The following is a 19,733-nucleotide window of genomic DNA, read 5'->3' on the forward strand; positions in this document are numbered from 1 at the left end:
ATATAAAATACATGTTATAAAAACATGTGTTTATATACATGTAGACATGTATGTATATAAACATATATGTATAGACATGTATACAATAAATTTACTATACATTTAAACATATATATGATTTTTACAGTAAAAAACTGTATAGGGTCCCCAGAATAATTCACTTTCATTCCCTGCATTTAAAAGTATATTTGTCCTTTTTATTTTATTTTAATGCATCTGGACCAAAATAGAAACAAGTCACATGTTATAAACAAATGACCTACTCTACTAGTCACAAGTTGTAAATAGATTTGGACATTTATACCAGAACTTGTGGAAGAAGGTGATGAACTCAGTGACCCTTAATTTAACCTCTCCTTTACCAAGCTGAATGTATTATTTCCAGCCTAGTTCCAGGTAAAAGGACCTAAATTACCTACTCTTAAAGTATCAGGCAAAGTATTATGTCCCATCTGTGGAACTGTTAAGAGGGTTACTGGAAATGCTTTTTGTCTGGGAGTTGGGGTTGCCATAAAACAGATCTGTGGGCACTACAGAAAAGGCTTGTGTCCAAAAGGGTGTCCTGGGATGTGGCTGGATTCCTGGGGGAGGTTTCTACCCACACAGCTCCTCCTTCATCTACCTATGGTGTTTCTAGTCTAACCACTGTTAGGGATTGGACATTAAGGTACCTTGGAAGATCATTTGCTTCAAACGCATTGTCAGGCTACTGCCAACTGCTTAGCCAGAATCAAAGAAATTTAGCTTGAATATTATTAACTCATTGTGAAATATGATGAACCTGCTATTTAAACGAAACCTCAATGTTTTGTATTTGTAACAAAATAGAAGAAGTAATCTAAGAGTCTTCAAGCTATTGTAAAATTATAACTCTAGAATTTAAATTCATTATCCTTATTTATTTATTCACATATTTATTTATGTATTGTTTTTGTAACAGCAATGGTTATTTTTATTTCTTTACTGTTCCCTGTGTTATTCTCCCTCACCTGCTGAAGTATCCATTGTGCTGTTTAACCATGACTGCCTTACAATTTGCTGTTTCATGAGGACCTGGGCTTCAGCAAGGGCATCATGAGCATTCTCATAATTTGACTATCTTAGTTTTTCAACCCTTTGGAAAGATCTCATCCAGGTATAGGGCACTGTAAACAGTGACTATCTAAAGCACTTTCACCAATATTCATGAGCCCAGGGTGAAATGAATAGATTGAATCTGACGGCTTGATGCTGATGACTAGGTAATGCACAGGATTACCTAGACACTAAAAAAATGCAGTGAGATATTAATTTTCTGGCCTTTTTCACACGGTAAATATGGTTGGTAGCTGGTGTATCTGATCACTGTGGACATCAGGAACCAGGACACAATGTCCCAAAGTTCCTTTCCCCTCACACAACATCCTGGTCAGCTCCTCCCAGTCTACTCCAGCATGTCTCCAACAACTGACTGTAAAGCTTCCTGGCACCTCTGAAATACTGTTCCCAAGATGCTGTCAGTAACCATGTGATTCTCTAGAATTACAGACAGGAAAGCCTTTGCCACTTCCTGCCTTTTCTGGTTGAGTCATCATTGACAGTGACAAAGAGAGGTTGATAGATACCTTCAAAGTTCTAATCTCTGGTTTTGAAACTTGAAGAGGATAGCTCAGCCCAGTCAAAGAGGAGCGAAGGATTGAGCCAGTAATCCAACATTGTTTTCACCCTCTAATAATATGCCCTGTGATGAATCTATGTTGTAGAATTAAGGAAAGATGCTTAGTGTGGTACCCACCATAGTGAGCACCTGGAATGTTTCAGCAAGTTCTCAGTGCTGGTTGTCCTCTATGCCTTGCCTGTCTCCCTCCCCTCCTGACCCAGATGGAATAGGAGTCGTCCTGTTGCAGACCTTCACTTTCTCCCCCTTTCTCTTCCTGTAGACACAAAGGACATGAGTGAATTTGAGACGGAAGGCTTCTTTGCTTTGCATCAGCGCCGGGGTGCCATCAAGCAGGCAAAAGTCCACCACGTCAAGTGCCACGAGTTCACCGCCACCTTCTTCCCACAGCCCACATTTTGCTCTGTCTGCCACGAGTTTGTCTGGTACAGTCACTTGGCATCTCCCTCCAAGCTTCGGGTTATGCATTTTGTTGCATCTTCTTAATCCTGTAGGCTGGCATGCTCCACCATGGGGTTATACTGGAGTAAGTGCTACCTCAGCGTTGTCAGGGACCTCGCCAGAACTGAGAAGGTCCAAATGGTGTGATCCAATAGAAGAGGTGCATGAGGAAGCCAGGTCTAGTCAGGAAAAATGCCCATGGGATTTTAGTTTCTGTCTCAATCGGGGGCTACTGGGGGTAAGTGGGAAGGAACAGAAGTGAAAGGTATATTTATTACAAGCAGTTTTCCAGTTTTATAGTCAAAACTTCCCCCACCTAATGGCCCAACCGTGCTGGTGCTACGTTTTGCAACAGGCAGCACTTTGCCATTGTAGCTAATGGTTTAAATGTTTATGAGGCTCTTGGGTATCTCAACAGCCATCAAACAGATCAGTTTAAGCCTCAGTAACCACACAGCAAAGGCTATGACAGAGTAGAGACTTGAAATGACTCCTTTTTCTGGCTCTCAGCATCCTAGCCTATTAAGGGATACTCTTCCCTTTAGGCTACTGCAGAAACTGTTAAAGCACAGCTCCCGTGTAACCAGGGTATCCACATGCCAGATCGACTTGGAGGGTTTTCATCAACCTGCTTTCGTCTAATCACCTGAACCTCCTTTCTCTCTAATCATGGATGTCACTCAGGAATCGGCCCTACATGTGAGACTTTGTTGGTTGCAAATATTCTCAGATGCTCAGAAAGAGGAAATAAAATGTTACAGATGTCTTTGTTCATCTGGAGTGAGCTCACCGAGGCCATGAATTTTTAAATCTAGCACAGGGAAATGTGCTACAAAGAGTCCGTGATGCAAGAGTCTGTGATGCATGCGTTTTCATTCATGCGTTTTAATCTCCATACGTTTGTTTGGAAAATACAACAATAAAAAAGAAATCAGCTGCTTCTCCTTTATTTGTTTATCAAACTTTTTAAAAAGCAGCTTAAAATGAAAAACACTCTGTTAATACTCTCGGCAAATGATACAAGAGGGCTACTGATCAGAAACTGCTCTGTGATCTTAGGGGGTTATGAGATCTCATTCACCTCTTAAATGCTGTTGGTGCTGATGTTGATACCAATGTTGAAATAAATCAGTGTGTGCTTTATTACAGGGGCCTGAACAAACAGGGCTACCAGTGCCGACGTAAGTAAGAGGGTTTCGGTTGTAGTACCATCATTCTTTTTATTTAGTTATTCCTTAGGCTATGAAGATCGTAAGCTGCATTTTTTTTTCCTTTTCAGAATGCAATGCAGCAATTCACAAGAAGTGTATTGATAAAGTTATAGCAAAGTGCACAGGATCAGCTATCAATAGCCGAGAAACCATGGTACGTATTTACATTCCTCTTTGACGTGCAGTAATTTTTATCAAAACGTTAAATGTTACAGCCCACGAATGCTTCTGAATAATGCCAGAACTTTAATCCTTCCATTTATCAGTGAACATCCATCTCCCTAAAACTCTTTCCTCTTCAATAATGATTATTATCGAGTTACCCAAACCAGAGGGTGAATTCGAAATTAGCCAGGCATGGTGGCATAAGCCTGTAATCCCAGCTACTCAAAAGGCTAGGGCAGGAGAATCTCTTGAACTCAGGAGGCGGAGGTTGCAGTGAACCAAGACCACGCCACTGCACTCCAGCCTGAGCAACAGAGTGAGACTCCATCTCAAAAAAAAAAAAAAAAAAGAGAAAAAAAAGGAAATCTGTACTTCTACCTGCTATATATACACAAATTATATACAGGAAGAATTTTCATGGCTCTACTTTTCCAGAAAAATGGCACAGAAAGTGGCCAGGTTAGATTAATTATATGAGAACAATCTTTGTGGCACCCCCAGCTAGAAATGACAGTAAAAGAGTAAATAAAGGCAAATGATGATAAGATACTGCAACATGGCATTTACAAGGTCAGAGATAATAACAAAGGCATAATGTTATGTTGAGGAGCAAATATTTCTTTTAGAATAAACTTTGAGGTATAATCTGAAGACAAATTATATTTTACCTAATGGAGGAGGGAAACTGGGCTAGCATGTGGGCAGCCTATCATTATGAATTTTAAATTGTTTTAAATTTGTATATATTTAGGAGGTACAAGTGCAGATTTCTTTTTTTTTTTTCAATTTTTTTTTTTGAGATGTAATCTTACTCTGTCACTCAGGCTGGAGTGCAGTGGCATGATCTTGGCTCACTGCAACCTCCGTCTTTCAGGATCAAGAGATTCTCCTGCCTCAGCCTCCCAAGTAGCTGGGATTACAGGCATACACCACCATGCCTGGCTAATTTTTGTATTTTTAGTAGAGATGGGGTTTCACAATGTTGGCCAAGCTGGTCTCGAACTCCTGACCTCAAGTGATTCACCTGTCTCGGCCTCCAAAAGTTCTGGGATTACAGGCATGAGCCACCACACCTGGCCTACAAGTGCAGATTTCTTCTATGCATATGTTACCTAGTGGGGAAATCTGGGCTTCTAGCGAACCCACCATCCGAAGAGTGAATACTACACCCAATAGGTAATTTTCAACCCTCCCTCCCTCCCATCCTGCCACCTATAGTCTCCAATGTCTATTACTCCACTCTGTAAGTCATGATGAAATCTTTCGACTTCCTTCTCCCACCCTTTCCTTCTTCATTCCACAAATCCTCACTGGATATCTGATTCTTGGAAGATACTGTGCTCTTCCAATGACAGCATAACACAAAACAGACGTGGTCCTGCGAAGTTGGAGAAAGAGATAATAAACAAACAGCTATGTATGGCTTCGATTTGCATTAAGTGCTACAAAGATAGTAAATAAGGTGCAAGGATGGAGAGTAAGCAGGTGGCCTGCTGAGACTCCGTGGTCAGGGAATCTCCCCAGCGGAGGGAACATTGAAACTGAGAGCTGAAGAGTGACAGAGCTGGTTACGTGAGGAGCAGGAGGAAGGAAGCTCCTTACAGGCTGGAAGACCCTGCTGAGGGAGAGTCCAGTGTGTTCCAGGAACTGAAGTGTAGTGAGAGCTGCAAGGGCTGAGACTGGAAGCCCACACTGGGGAATGCACAAAGGCCTGGGTCATGCTGGGTTTTTTTGGAGCCTGGAAAACTGATTGCATTTTGTGCAACTTGTAGTAGAAAGCCTACTTTGGGATGCTGTAGTGGAAATAGTGCGTTGAGATATGAAAGTAAAACCAGAGAAGATAGAAGGAATCCCCCAGGCGGGGAAATTGGTGGTTTATACCAGTGAGACGTCAGCAGAGATGGAGCAAAGGGGGCAGGTTCTCTGGTGATTTTGATGTTATAAATGACTGGATTTGCCAAAACATTAGATGAAAGAGGTGGATATAAGGATGATGCCCCAGGTTCTGGCTTCTGCCCGAGGCTGAGCAGTGTGGTAGATAAGAGAGCCATGACGGAGTGAAGAAGACTGGAAGGAGAGATGAATTTTTCCACTTTGGACGCGTTGAGTCTGAGATGTGGACATCCAAGTGGAAGCATCAAATAGACAATTTCACATGAGCTTGGAATTCCTCTGGGACAAGGGCCCAACCCTATAAATCTGACAGTGACCATCATATAGGTAGATTTTAAAGTTGCTGCAGAGATCGCCTAGGGAGGAAATACAGAAGGTTCAGGACTGACTACAAAGGAATCTAAAATGAGATGTTAGGTAGAAGATAAAGAATAGAGATAGACATTGAGAACCTGGGCTCAGAGCGCACTCCTCCTACACCCAGAGTGTATGAGTTACAGAAACCAGGAGATTTGTGTACTGTGCAGTTGAGGTGTTGAGGAAATTGAGGCCCACATGCAGATCTTCACAGGCTTGAATCAGAGAAATGTCAGGGGCATCTTGGAGGCGTTAGTCTGATTGGCTTGCATGAAGGGTGACTTGATGACATGAAAACAACCTGTGAGTTAATATTATGAAGAAGGTAGACCATGAAGAAGATGATGGACAGAGAACAGTGGCTGGGAAATGAGACTCCAAGGATGGAAAGTGCTCCCCTGGCCAGGGATAGATGGATAAAGTTGGAGAGACAGATAAACAAGACAGTCAAGTCTGTTGGCAAGAAGCAAAGAGGTCCCGAGCTCTGGTGGAGACGGATCCCTGGCACTTCCACAGTTTAACTGGAAGGGGAGTAGGGCAAGACAGTTGCTGATGGGGATAGGTGTGGAGCTTTGGTGGTGGGCACACAAGGGCGCTCCCCTTCGAGTGCCTGTGTCCCCTGTGGAGTCTGCCGGCTGGAGGAAGGAAAAGAGAAAGCAACAAGTGCCTTCGAGGAAAAAGGAAGATCTGTGAGATAATTATCTTAGAGAAAGCAAGGTGACTTGTGAAAAGCCAGACTGTGGAGCAGAGCTGAAAGTCTATTTGAACTTGATGGAGTCAGCCTTCTCAGGAGTGTAATTTTCTCCAACAAAGGGGCAGGTTCAGAGAAGGCGAATTGGCTGGATTTTTCCAGAGCAGAATTTCTTCTAACATTTAGAACCAGAAGGGGATAAACTCGTGCGAACCGGTGATTCTGCTAAGACTCAAAGAGGTTAGAGTAGTTCGTTCACGTTTGATCACCTGTAAGTGGCAGAGCTGGTACTAAAATTAAGATCACAATCTCTCAGACCATGTTTCTGCTTGTTTAAATCAAATTTTCACTTCCCAGACTTCTTCCTTTACTTGATGCCTTCAGCTTTTCTAGAAAAAAAACACAAATGTCTGAATCACTGTTAACCTCAATGGCTAACAAAGTCCCTGGCACAAAGTCTTGAGAAACTGTCAGCTACATAAATAAATGTCTGTGATATTATCTTCTCCGGGGATATTCTGAGTTCTTGTTCACTCAAAGGGACATCATCTTTGGGATTCTTTTGTTCCTCTACCCCTGGAGCAGTATTGTCCAATAGAAATAAACAGAATAAGGGCTACGTGTGCAATTTTATATTTTCAAGTAGCCCACATTAAAGAAAAGAAAAAGCAATAGGTGAAATTAATTTTAATAATATATTTTGTTTCATCCAATCTGTTCAGATATTATCATTTCAACATATAATGGACATTTGAAAATTCAGATACTTTAAGTAATTTTTTTATACAAAAGACTTCAAACTCCAGGTGTATTACTTCACATGTCCAGCGCATCTCAATTCTAACTCACCACCTTTCAAGTGTTTGCCAGCCCCATGTAGCTCATTGGTTTTCATACTGGAAAGTGTGTACATAGAGTCTTCATCAGCCATGGGGTCTGGAGCCATTTGGGCCTGTGTTCAGAATTCGAAATGGTCCCCTTCCAGCCTGGACCTTGACCTATTAATTGTTCGTATTTAAACTGTGGAATATAAGTGAGTCCTGAAAATTATTTTTTCTTGGTTGAAAATGGCTCTAGTAAGTACTGAGCAATTTTTAATCAATTCTAAACAGTCATTCTAAAGAACCAACGCTGACCAGTACCCCTGGCGGGAAAGTTAGATCTACTGCTGTGCTGATGAATAAGGCATCTGTGCTGTGCACCTTCCCAAAGGAGCTGTGGAGTTAGAAACTTCTGCAGAGATGATAAACCTTTAGAAAATAAAGCATTTTATCCTACACAAGAATATTGACATTCTTACCAGGAATCCAACTAACCCAAGTGTTTTGTTGTTATTCATGCAATAAGTTTGATTTAAACTCTGGAAAACTATTTTTTTTTTTTAATTCTAGGCCAGGTGTGGTGGCTCACACCTGTAATCCCAGCACTTTTGGAGGCTGACACAGGTGGATCACGAGGTCAGGAGATGGAGACCATACTGGTTAACACAGTGAAACCCCGTCTCTACTAAAAATACAAAAAAAATTAGCCGGGCATAGTGGTGGGCTCCTGTAGTCCCAGCTACTCGGGAAGCTGAGGCAGGAAAATGGTGTGAACCCAGGAGACGGAGCTTGCAGTGAGCCAAGATCGCGCCCCTGCCCTCCAGCCTGGGCGACTGAATGAGACTCCATCTCAAAAAAAAAAAACTATATCGATCACTAGCATCCTTCTCCCACTCCCCTCTCCTCATCTCGCTAAGTCTTCACATTTATTTTGAGACAGAAAAGAGAATGGCTGGACTCTGATTCTGACTGCCAAGCTTATAGATATCCCAGCTCTAGAGCTGTGTGTCCTGGGCAAGTTTCTTACCTTCTCTGTGCTTCATCTCTTCCTCTGTCAAAGGAGAACAGTAATAGCAGCTACCTCAGATGGGGTATTTTGAGGATTACGTGAGATATCACCTGTGTAGTAGATTATGCATGTGACATATTTGTTAACCGCACCTGGCAGGAACTGCCCCCTCCTCTTGCCACCTCAGTTCACGAATAATAGGTGTGAAATGCTTCTCACATGAGGCAGTAATACTGATAAACCCATAGAAATGTTTCCTTTAAAGAAGGCATTCTTTTTCACATCTTCCAAAGGTTAAAAGCACTAGTTCTGGACTGAAAGAGAAAAGAAAATATTTATACTAAAACAGGAAGGGAATCTTCATCTATTTAAATGGAAGCAGTGTTTCCTTAGCGCTTGTTTAAATAACCCTCCTGCCATCATCCTGAGCTGTTAGCCTGTCTGTGCGGATGCCTCAGATTTCAGTTGTCTACAGGGTGCTTGCTACCTGCAGAAGGCAAGCATGCCCCCTCACCTACGGTTGCTGAGGGCTGCCTGCCGTCTTCAGACATGACTCCAGGGCTTGACAAGTGACAATGATGGTTTAAAATGCACACAATGCCAGTGTTTTCATTATGACCTCTGTCAGTTATGCTAAGGTATCTGCAAGAACATCCAAAGTCGGGGCCCCAGGGACACACGCGTGATGTCACCTTCTGTCTTTCTTTCAGTTCCACAAGGAGAGATTCAAAATTGACATGCCACACAGATTTAAAGTCTACAATTACAAGAGCCCGACCTTCTGTGAGCACTGTGGGACCCTGCTGTGGGGACTGGCACGGCAAGGGCTCAAGTGTGATGGTGAGTCCAGCGGGGGGTGAGCATGGTCCCACGTGGACCCTCTAGGGGATGGAGCGAGGCTTTCTGGGGAACTGGAGGGAGGATATAGGGGGGACGACTTCCACACCCAGCCCAGACAACTCATGATCATAAGTATGGTCTTCTGGGGCAATAAGCCACTATGTTCCTTTCCTTGCACCCTGCCACACCCCCACCCCCACATCCCGGAAAAGAGCACAAGAGTTCAGGTTCAAGATCAAAGCTCCTAGCTCCATCACCTTCTGTCGTACCAGAGCCCTGGGGGAAATGAAGACAGTGTTTCTCCTCTCACTTCTCTTTCTACTAGTAGTTTCCTCAGTGGGTTCTGGGCTGCCCTTCCTAATCCCAACAGGTCTAGCGGTGTGGTACTCCAACCTTTCTCCTTTGCACCAGCTAGTAAGATTCTTTCTGTCATCTCATCAAGGAGCAAGCCCAGCACATTCATTTGGCTGACGCAAGGTCCTGCACAGAAATTCTGTAACATTAGCTTGAGCATCCATAGTAGTTTCCTCAGTGGGTTCTGGGCTGCCCTTCCTAATCCCAACAGGTCTAGCTATGTGGTACTCTAACCCTTCTCCTTTGCACCAGCTAGTGAGATTCTTTCTGTCATCTCATCAAAGAGCAAGCCCAGCACATTCATTTGGCTGACACAAGGTCCTGCACAGAAATTCTGTAACATTGGCTTGAGCATCTATCCCTAAACCATTGCTCTGAACTCCAAGTGCCCAGTAAGAGGCCGGCCCAGCTCTAACCGCCATTGCCTGTTCTCTGGTCTTTCTTCCAAGGCCGGCATCGCAGCAGAGCCTAACCGGCCATTCATTACTGTTGGAGTTTCTCAGACCTACCATCAAAAAAGGATACAAGGCAAGGCTTTCTTGCTGTACAACTCCAAGTTGCTAAGGCGATAATGTTTAGAAGCGGAGATGCTGTTACACTAGGATTAAGGACTAGGGAAAAAAAAAAAAAAAAAAAAAAAAAAAAAAACCACGAGAACTGACAAGGCACTCTGCTTTCTGGTTGAGGAGAGACAGGGGCAGGGCCCAGAGAATGGAGCCACAAAAGGAGAGCCACCTGCTGCATACAGACAGTTTCTTATTGTTTTCTTCTTCTTTTACCTTTTTTTTTTTTTTTTTTTTTTTTTTTGAGGCAGGGTCTTACTTTGTTGTCCAGACTGGAGTGCAATGGCTCAATCACAGCTCACTGCAGCCTTGACTTCCTGGGCTTAAGCAATCCTCCCACCTCAGCCTCTCAAGTAGCTGGGACCACAGGCATATGCTACCATGCCTTTTTTTTTTTTTTTTTTTTTTTTTTTAGAGATAGGGTCTCACTATGTTGCCCAGGCTGGTCTCAAACTCCTGGGTTCAAGCAATCTTGCCTCCTCAGCCTCCAAAAGTGCTGGAATTATAGGAGTGAGTCACCATGCCTGGTGAGCACAGACCTTTTCTTATGATGAAGTATTAAATATACAAGCTACTTTATTTTTTCTTGGCAGCCGTATTTTGATCAGTGCTACTGACTAATGTACGTCCTCTCTTTTGAGTGATGAGGTACGTGATGGAAGGAGGCACAGCAGCTTCCGCATTCTCCCCTTCTTCATCCCAATCGTGTTCACACGTCTGGTGGAACCCAGAGCGACCTCTCAGTGGAGGCAGGAGGGGTTAGGTTTTCAACTCATTACCTAAAGCAGACATCGCAGGAAGCCAACTTTGGCCTCAAGAATCCCTTCCTGACCCCAAAGGACACTGACACGCTTTTCTCTACACCCTGTTCAAGAAGACCTGGATAGGCAGGGTATTAAGAGTTCATTAAGACTTCAGAGGCAACACCTACTGTCCCGGCATCCTGACCGTATCCACAGAAACAGGAATAAAGACATTCTCCCCTCTTGGTTCTCCTGTGATGGTCTCAGGTCGGGTTCTATGTCCTGGGAGCCCGAGAACCCACTTACAAGAAGAGCTGGTCCCAGCAGCGCCACGGCACAGCTTAGAACTCCCCGGGGTTCCTGGGCGTGATTGCAGGGCTCTCGTGCCTGCTTCGTTTCATTTCCTTCCTCGAATATTCTTTTCTTTCCGTTCCATTCTGTTCCCCGCTCTCTCCTACCATCTTCATTTCAAGTGCTCCCCTCCCCCTTTTGTCCCCTCTCCTCTCCCTCCCGTGCCCTGGCTTGTTTTCCATTCTTGCTTCTGACACCCCCCGGGTCCCTGACCCTCCGCTGTGCTCTCCCCACATGCGCTGCTCTCCCCACACGCCCGCGTCCTCCTCTCTGGACTCTTCTCGCCCTCTTCTCCGGCTCTCTTCCCTCCCTCTCTGCCTCCCTTGCATCCTGCCTCCTTACAAGCCGTCTTCTTAAGTAGGGCCTTCTTTAGCCTTTTACCCTGCCTTCCCTCTCTCCCCACGATAATTCCTATGAAAACAGTCATCCAGAGGGACTCTTTGCCCCCCCAGAAATTGAGTTACGGCCTGATAGATTGGTAACAAAGACTGATGACCTTGTCGTGGAGATGGTGGTGGCCTTTCTTCACGGCCGTGCAAGTCACAGAGAAGCCTAGATGTGGCTACAGTGTTAGGAGCAAAGTGAAACTCCATCCCCCTATGTTCAGTCCTAGCTGACAACCTCACTTGGTGTTACAGTGATGCGTAAGAAAATGGAGCTGGGGCTACCCAAGTTAAAACATAACACCTTCTAAATAAGGTGAATGTGAGTTATGCGAGTTATGCTGACAATGTGGAATTTGCAGCACAATCAATCATTTAAAAAAAGAAAAAAATCCTTTCTATAGTAAAGATTTTAGGCAGGGCACGATAACATACCTGTAATCCCAGCACTTTGGGAGGCCAATGTGGAAGGATGGCTTGAGCCCAGGAGTTTGAGACCAGCCTAGGCAACAAAGTGAGACCTCCATCTGTACGAAAAATCAAAAAATTAGTTGGGTGTAGTGGTGCACGCCTGTGGTCTCAGCTACACAAGAGGCTGAGGCTGCAGTGAGCTATGATTGCACCACTGCACTCCAGCCTGGGCAACAGAGCAAGGCCCTGTCTCAACAACAGCACAACAACAAAGATTTTAAATATGCAGAAAAGATTTTGCTTCAGGTGAATTTTTATGGCTATATCTGTGCCTATATTCTAGGTCTAGTAATGGTTAATAGTTGACCGGGCAAGGTGGCTCACACCTGTAATCTCAACACTTTGGGAGACTGAGGTGGGCAGATCACTTGAGGTCAGGAGTTGGAGCAACCTGGCTAACATGGCAAAACCCTGTCTCTACTAAAAATATAAATATTAGCTGGGCCTGGTGGTGGGCGCCTATAATCCCAACTATTTGGGAGGCTGAGGCAGGAGAATCGCTTGAACCCAGGAGGCGGAGGTTGCAGTGAGCCAAAATCGTGCCACTGCACTCTAGCCTGGGGGACAGAGTGAGACTCCATGTCAAAAAAAAAAAAAGTAATAGTTATTTACATAGAAAATTCTGCTTTATTTTATTTTATTATTGAGCTACTTGAAGAAGAGTGAGCCAGTGAAAACTACAGGTAAGAGTTGCCCAAATTTCACCTAAATATTTTAGTATCTACATCTGTGCAATAAATGATGAAGATGAAAAGGAAGTTGTATTTGTTGAGCACCTACTCAATGCCAGTTATTGTGCTAAGCTTCTCTGCACACACGTGTGCAAATCAGCAGATAAGATTAAGACTGCACGATTTCACAGCACCCAGTGCCTGCTTCTATTACAACACTCTCTACTCACAAACTCTGTCAGCTGGAGTTTGGAAATCTTGATATCTGATTTTTCTTTATTTTAATGGTGATGTTTCTTTTTCTCTCTCTCTCTTTTTTTTTTTTTTTTTTTTTTTTTTTTTGGTGAGACAGAGTCTTACTCTGTCTCCCACACTGGAGTACAGTGGCGCGATCTCAGCTCACTGCAACCTCCGCCTCCCGAGTTGAAGTGATTCTTCTGCCTCAGCCTCCTGAGTAGCTGGGATTACAGATGTGCACCACCACGCCTGGCTAATTTTTTTTATTATGATTTTTAGGAGAGATGAGGTTTCACCATGTTGGCCAGGCTGGTCTCAAACTCCTGACCTCAGGTGATCTGCCCTCCTCAGCCTCCCAAAATGCTGGGATTACAGGTGTGAGCCACTGTGTCTGGCCTTTAATGGTGGTGTTTCCTAAGCAAAATTTGAATTTCTAAACCAATAATTGTCTTTACACAATCACATGCGCACACACTCTCCAGTCCAAGAGGGATCTCTTGGTCACTGGCAGTGCAAGTTAGTTTTTATGCTAGTGTTCTCAGGATTCATGAATCAGAACACTCACCCTGAATCTTAGGATCCCTGAGCTAGAATCCTGTATAGATCATGAGTTCAGTGCTGGGGATCCTTAATCAGGAGCCTCCAGAGCATGCATGACTTGCCCAAGGTCACACAGTGTCCATGCTGTGCAATCTACCACCAGCACCCCATTCTCCACCCACCTGACAGGTGCTCAAGTATTTCCCCCTCCTCTTTCTTTTTCTTTAACATCTCATGTGACTTATAAAGATGAAAGAAAACTTTGGTTCATTTTATTTGAGTTGCCTTCTATAACTAGGTCGTAGATGTGAATTTAAGTTATCAATTCATGCATACAAGAAATATTGCTTTCTTTATGACTTTGAGATCCACTTAGTTAAGATTCTCATCTGGTAATTCTTAGGGCCCTCTACCCTTCCCATAATCACACGAGGTTTTGAGGAGCCATGGGTACAGGGGCCTGGAGACTGGGGAATGTGCTCTAACACCCGGTTGCTGTTGGCATCCTCATCTAAGCCCACACTGGTGAAGCCTGTGGCTTTCTGTTTTTACACCATGTTTAGTTTCGTGATTTTTTTTTTCAAAGCTGAGGCCCCCATGCCTGGTCCAGTCTCGCTAAGTATGTTCTGCCGTGACCTCTCCTGGTGTTGCTAGCCTCCTAGTCCATCCCTTCCCACATACACACAGCACCTCCACCAACCTGTTCAGCATTGCCCCTTTACTTCTGCATCCACAAAATCTTGCTCCTCTCTTCCAAAGTCCAGGAGAGGTGAGGGGCACAACCTCCTGTGCTGTCTCCCCTCCCTGCTCTCAGACACATGCCCTTGTCCTCAGGGACAAGTGGCCTTCGGTTCCCACCCACTCAAATTCTTAAAAAATAACCTTGTCTGGCTTCCTGCAAGAGATGGCCTGGCAAGGGGCTGGGGGACAAGAGGGACCAGGGAAGGAAAACCATATAGGGAAGAAAAGAAACCCAAAATAATATTTCAACAAACTTGCTGCCACAATTAGAAAACGCAGTAATTATTCTGGAGAAACTCCTTAGTTGGTTTTCTTTCTTTTTTTTGAGACGGAGTCTCACTGCTGGAGTGCAGTAGCGCGATCTCAGCTCCTGAGCTCACGCCATTCTCCTGCCTCAGCCTCCCGAGTAGCTGGGACTACAGGCGCCTGCCACCATGCCCGGCTAATTTTTTGTAGTTTTAGTAGAGACGGGGTTTCACCATGTTAGCCAGGATAGTCTCGATCTGACCTCGTGATCTGCCCACCTTGGCCTCCCAAAGTGCTGGGATTACAGGCGTGAGCCACCGCACCCAGCCCTGTTGGTTTTCTTTTAAATAGGTCTAGGTAGTTGGCCGGGCATGGTGGCTCATGCCTGTTATCCCAGCACTTTGGGAGGCCGAGGCAGGCAGGCCACCTGAAGTCAGGAGTTTGAAACCAGCCTGGCCAACATGGCAAAACCCCATTTCTACTAAAAATACAAAACTTAGCCCAGCATGTGGCAGGCGCCTATAATCCCAGCTACTAGGGAGACTGAGGCAGAATTGCTTGAACCTGGGAGGTGGAGGTTGCAGTGACCTGAGATCGCACCACTGTACTCCAGCCTGGGAGACAGAGCAAGACTCTGTTTCAAAAACAAAAGCTAACAAACAAATAGGTCTAGGTAGCTTCTGACATCCTTAAACCACAGTGCCTGTCTCTGTAAAACAGTCACCATTGTCCTTCCTCCGCCTGGGCTGTTGCCCTGGCTGTGAGGAGTGTGGTGTGCTGTTTTCTGAACAGCTCTTAGAAGGGGATCTGTTAATGAAAGTAGAGGTGATCATGGGCCTTAGGAAAATTATATCCTAAGGAGATTATCAGAAGGAGGATGCTGGGCAGTGGGTGGCAGAAGTGGGCACAGGGGGAAAGAGGGGGAGGTGGAAAGAGGTGCTTTTGCTCCATCAAGTCCTATTGCCATTCTCCGGGCAGTCACACAGGTGCAGCTGCCTCGGGCCTTAGCTTACTTATAAAACTGCCCTATCATATCCCAAGAGAGAAAGACAAAGAGTAAAAGAATCTCAAGACCTAACCATTCCCACCCTCTTTTGTTATTCTTTGTTCCAAAGAAAAGATTTCACTTTTGTAGCCTCAAAAGAATTTTGTGAATTAAATAAATAAAACATCTGCAGGCTGAGGCTGCCTCCTGGGCTTCAACCTAAAGGCCAGGGGAAGCTCCTCACAGCCCAGGTAGGAAAGGGGATGTTTTGGATCCAGATTGGAGTGGGTAGAAACATTCTTCTGATGCAGGGCAGGTGAGCCCCAAAGTGGGGCTTAGCCCAGGAGAGTTCGTTACTTTGCCCAGGAAGAATTCAAGGACCAGCTGTTAGGAGAAGAAAACAGCTTCATTGGTCAACGGTGTTACAGTTCTGTTGTTGTGACAGCTCCATGACTGCTCCTGCAGAGCAGGGCTACCCCAGAGGCAGAGAGTAGCAGCTCAGGGCAGTGCTGCAGTCCTGTTTATACCCACTTTTAACTACGTGCAAATTAAGTTCCTGGAAAAAGGGTGGTAACGTCTGGGTATTGCCATGGCAATGGTAAACTGACATGGCACGCAGGTGGGCATCTTCCGGAAAGCTGCTTCTGCCCTGTCCCTGTTTTAGCTAGTCTTCAGTTTAGTCTGGCATCTGAACCCCACCTCCAGAGTTGAGTCCCACCTCCTACCTCACTTCCCCTCCAGCACGTGGATCACTACCAGGGAGAGCCAGGGCCAACTTCCTCCCAGCCGTGGCACCGTAGGCTTCCCTCCTTATCCACAAGGCTCTGTCTTACCTCCAGAGAGAGCTGCTGAGCACCAGGGGGTTCCTCCACTCTTGCTCACCAACTGCCTTCTTCCTTCCAGCATGTGGCATGAATGTACATCACAGATGCCAGACGAAGGTGGCCAACCTTTGTGGCATAAACCAGAAGCTAATGGCTGAAGCGCTGGCCATGATTGAGAGCACTCAACAGGTAGGAGGAGCATGTGCCATGGACACGTTCCCGCCATGGCCACTCAGCAAGGATGTCCATGCCCTTCTGCTCCTTCACCTGTGGCAGCCCTACGGGAAATGCTGGGATGTGTTTCTGAGCACCGGCCTTGCCCCTGGCTTTCATCTCCGTGCCCACACCGCCCCCCCATTTGAGATAGTGATCTGATGCATTTGTATTATGCCGAGCTTTATAAAATCTTAAATTCTTCATGGCATGAGCAATGCAGAAACAAATAAATTCATTAAACTTACTGAAGATTCATTGACAGCTTTATGTGAATATATTCGGGTTATAGAATAGCCTGGGGGAAAACACTTATGTGCTAGCATCATCCCCAGAGTCCTCACAGAACACCAAGTCCAGGGCAACTTTTGCCCTGCTGTTTACTGCCTTGGCATTAGCCGAATTCCCAGATCCAAGGAAACCCCCTCTTTAAGACTTGACATTGCCTGTATCAGCTGTTTTCCCATCCATTGACCACCTGTCTTTATTTGTGATGGAATGACATAGACAGCATGAGAGAATCCTGTCAGCCTCAGGAAAGTGTGAAGGAGGAAAACATGTTCTGCTAATGCGTAAAATATAGTAGATAGACTCTCCCAGAATATGGAGTTCTAAAAGAATGTTGAGGAAAAGAAGAGCTTCGGTGACCCTATGCATTTAGGAATTTTAAATGGCTTTTGTCCCCATGGTTAGCAGGCTGAGCTGTTCCCTCAATGGTGGGTGGTCTGACTCTCCGTGTGTCATCTAGGCTCGCTGCTTGAGAGATACTGAACAGATCTTCAGAGAAGGTCCGGTTGAAATTGGTCTCCCATGCCCCACCAAAAATGAAGCAAGGCCGCCATGTTTACCAACACCAGGAAAACGAGGTAACTGTCCTGGTCAGCAGTCTAATCAATGTCAGTCATTAATTTCAACCCTAAACTGATGCCCTTGGATTTAAGTTATCAGCTTACTTGGTCTGATAGGTGATCCACCTCCAGCTACCAATAAGAGGCTCCCACTCCTTAGAAAAGAAACCAAAACCTTTTACCTTTGTAAAAGGCAGGAGGTGGGGGTTAGAAAATGGGATAGGTCTGGAGGGAACAACCTCAAATGTTTTCTTAGAGTTTCAGCATGTTACATTCTGTCCGTGTGATATGGTTTTACAGAAATAAATCTGTCTTAAAACTTGGTGGTGGGAAGGTCGCAGAAGACATTCTTACTCTGTACCTTTGAGACTTAAATTTAAGGGTAGGAAGAGAAGGACTCAAAGCCACTTTCATGACCTTATGGCAGTTTTTCCAGCCTACTGTTTGAAAGTAGTTCATGAATGGATATGACCCCGTGTTTCTGAGACCTGAGTCGTTTCAGCATACATTCTAAAATACTTATTGTCCTTGAAAGAGTATGAAAGATAAACCTAGGGATTTGAAAATATAAAGACTATTGTAGGCAGGGGAAAATTCCTAAAAAGTTCTCATGTTTTCTCTGACTTAAAATCAACTTAAAAATGTAAAAGAAAGGTTTGGGTTACATTTAGGAGGGGTTGCCGGGCAGTCAAGGAGACCGTGTCTTAGCAATGATCAACATAGGCAGCATCTTTTTCTTTTTTTTTTTTTTTCTTTTTTGAAGACAGAGTCTTGCTCTGTGGCCCAGGCTGGAGTGCAGTGGCACAATCTCAGCTTACTGCAACCTCCGCCCCCTGGGTTCAAGGGATTCTCCTGCCTCAGCTTCCCAAGTACCTGGGGGAGTACAGGCTCACGCAACCACACCCAGTTAATTTTTTGTATTTTAGTAGAGATGTAGAGATGGGGTTTCACCATGTCACCCAGGCTGGCCTTGAACGCCTGAGCTCAAGCAATCCACCCACCTTGGCCTCCCAAAGTTGTCAGATTACAGGCATGAGCCACCGCACCCAGCCAACATAGGCAGCATCTTGACTTAAATTCTGTGATGAATGATGCAGTTCAGATCTTTAAAAATCTGCTAGATTTCATTTCCTCTCTCTCACGTTGTAAATTGTAGAAATTGATGCCACCGTGCTTGTGAGCCATGCAAACAATTGAAAATCATTTTTTCCTAAAATTTGGTGAAAATCTCTAGATGCCCTTGATTTGACATTATTAACGGAGCTTGTGTATGTTGCATGTTGGAATGTGTTTCTTAAGTTGAACTATTTCCAGTCTTGAAGAAAGAGACTTAGTCCACACTCCAAATTCCAAATGCCAGGCTCACAGACAGGGGGCGCTGCCCGCACAGACAGATGGAGAGGTATTAAAGCTGCCTGAACTGCAGGAAACCCTCTAAACACTCCCAATTACTATGATGGAGCCTCAGCATGGGAAGTAGAAGAGAAAGCACGTGCTCTAAGTAACTAGAATGGCCTCCATTACTCCATGTTCATTTTTAACCACCAGCTTGCCATTTTCAGAGCCTCAGGGCATCTCCTGGGAGTCTCCGTTGGATGAGGTGGATAAAATGTGCCATCTTCCAGAACCTGAACTGAACAAAGAAAGACCATCTCTGCAGATGAAACTAAAAATCGAGGATTTTATCTTGCACAAAATGTTGGGGAAAGGCAGTTTTGGCAAGGTAAGCTACTGCACAGGACAACGCTGTGGCCCAGCTCTAGGAACTGATGAGCCAAGTTCCTGGTCAAAGAAACTAAACTCGTGGGGCCACCAGGACTGCATGTGAGTGTCAGAGACAGCTTTCCTGAGGGGGCTCTGAATAAATAGGGACCCCGAGGACTCTAGGCCCACAGGAGCCTCAGCTTTCTGGAAACCTGTGTCTCCAAAGCTACTTTGCCTGGAGAGTGTACATTTCACATGCCTCTGAGTTTGATGTCTTTGGGCACCAAAGACATAGGAAGGTGCCTCAGCCACTTCCTGTTTCACACGGTGTTTGCGTTTGTTTCATTTTGTTTTTTCTTCTTTTGCTTCATTCTCAAGCCTGGAGTGTTGTTTTAGTTTGTATGTGATTTTTTTTTCTCTCTCTATTAAATGTCATCAGGCTTGGATAAGTTTCCTTGGGGTGTGATAGGGCTCGGCTCTCTGTCCCCACCCAAATCTCACCTTGAATTGTAATAATCCCTAGGTGTCATGGGAGGGACCCACGGAAGCTGACTGAATCGTGGGGATGGGTTTTCCCATGCTGTTCCCACGATAGTCAGTAAGTCTCATGAGATCTGATTATCTTTTTTTTTTTTTTCAGAGTCTTTCTCTGTCGCTCAGGCTGGAGTGCAGTGGCATGATCTCGGCTCACTGCAAGCTCTGCCTTCCAGGTTCACGCCATTCTCCTGCCTCAGCCTCCTGAGTAGCTGGGACTACAGGCACCCGCCATCACGC

General features: G+C 44.9%; 1 protein-coding gene across 8 annotated transcripts in view; it reads left to right on the forward strand.

Moving 5' to 3' along the window:
• The window catches only part of PRKCQ (protein kinase C theta), a 143,829-nt gene that overhangs the window by 75,484 nt on the left and 48,612 nt on the right, over nucleotides 1-19,733 (forward strand). For all 8 annotated transcript variants that reach the window (XM_031652528.1, XM_003903365.4, XM_009213929.4 and 5 more), the window contains 7 exons: nucleotides 1,920-2,082; nucleotides 3,248-3,279; nucleotides 3,378-3,463; nucleotides 8,956-9,085; nucleotides 16,274-16,383; nucleotides 17,156-17,273; nucleotides 18,818-18,978. In XM_031652528.1, the coding sequence (XP_031508388.1) occupies nucleotides 1,920-2,082; nucleotides 3,248-3,279; nucleotides 3,378-3,463; nucleotides 8,956-9,085; nucleotides 16,274-16,383; nucleotides 17,156-17,273; nucleotides 18,818-18,978 (800 nt within the window). The remainder of the gene's footprint in view (nucleotides 1-1,919; nucleotides 2,083-3,247; nucleotides 3,280-3,377; nucleotides 3,464-8,955; nucleotides 9,086-16,273; nucleotides 16,384-17,155; nucleotides 17,274-18,817; nucleotides 18,979-19,733) is intronic.

Source organism: Papio anubis, chromosome 11, assembly GCF_008728515.1.
Source record: "Papio anubis isolate 15944 chromosome 11, Panubis1.0, whole genome shotgun sequence".
Classification (NCBI taxonomy): Eukaryota; Metazoa; Chordata; class Mammalia; order Primates; family Cercopithecidae; genus Papio; species Papio anubis.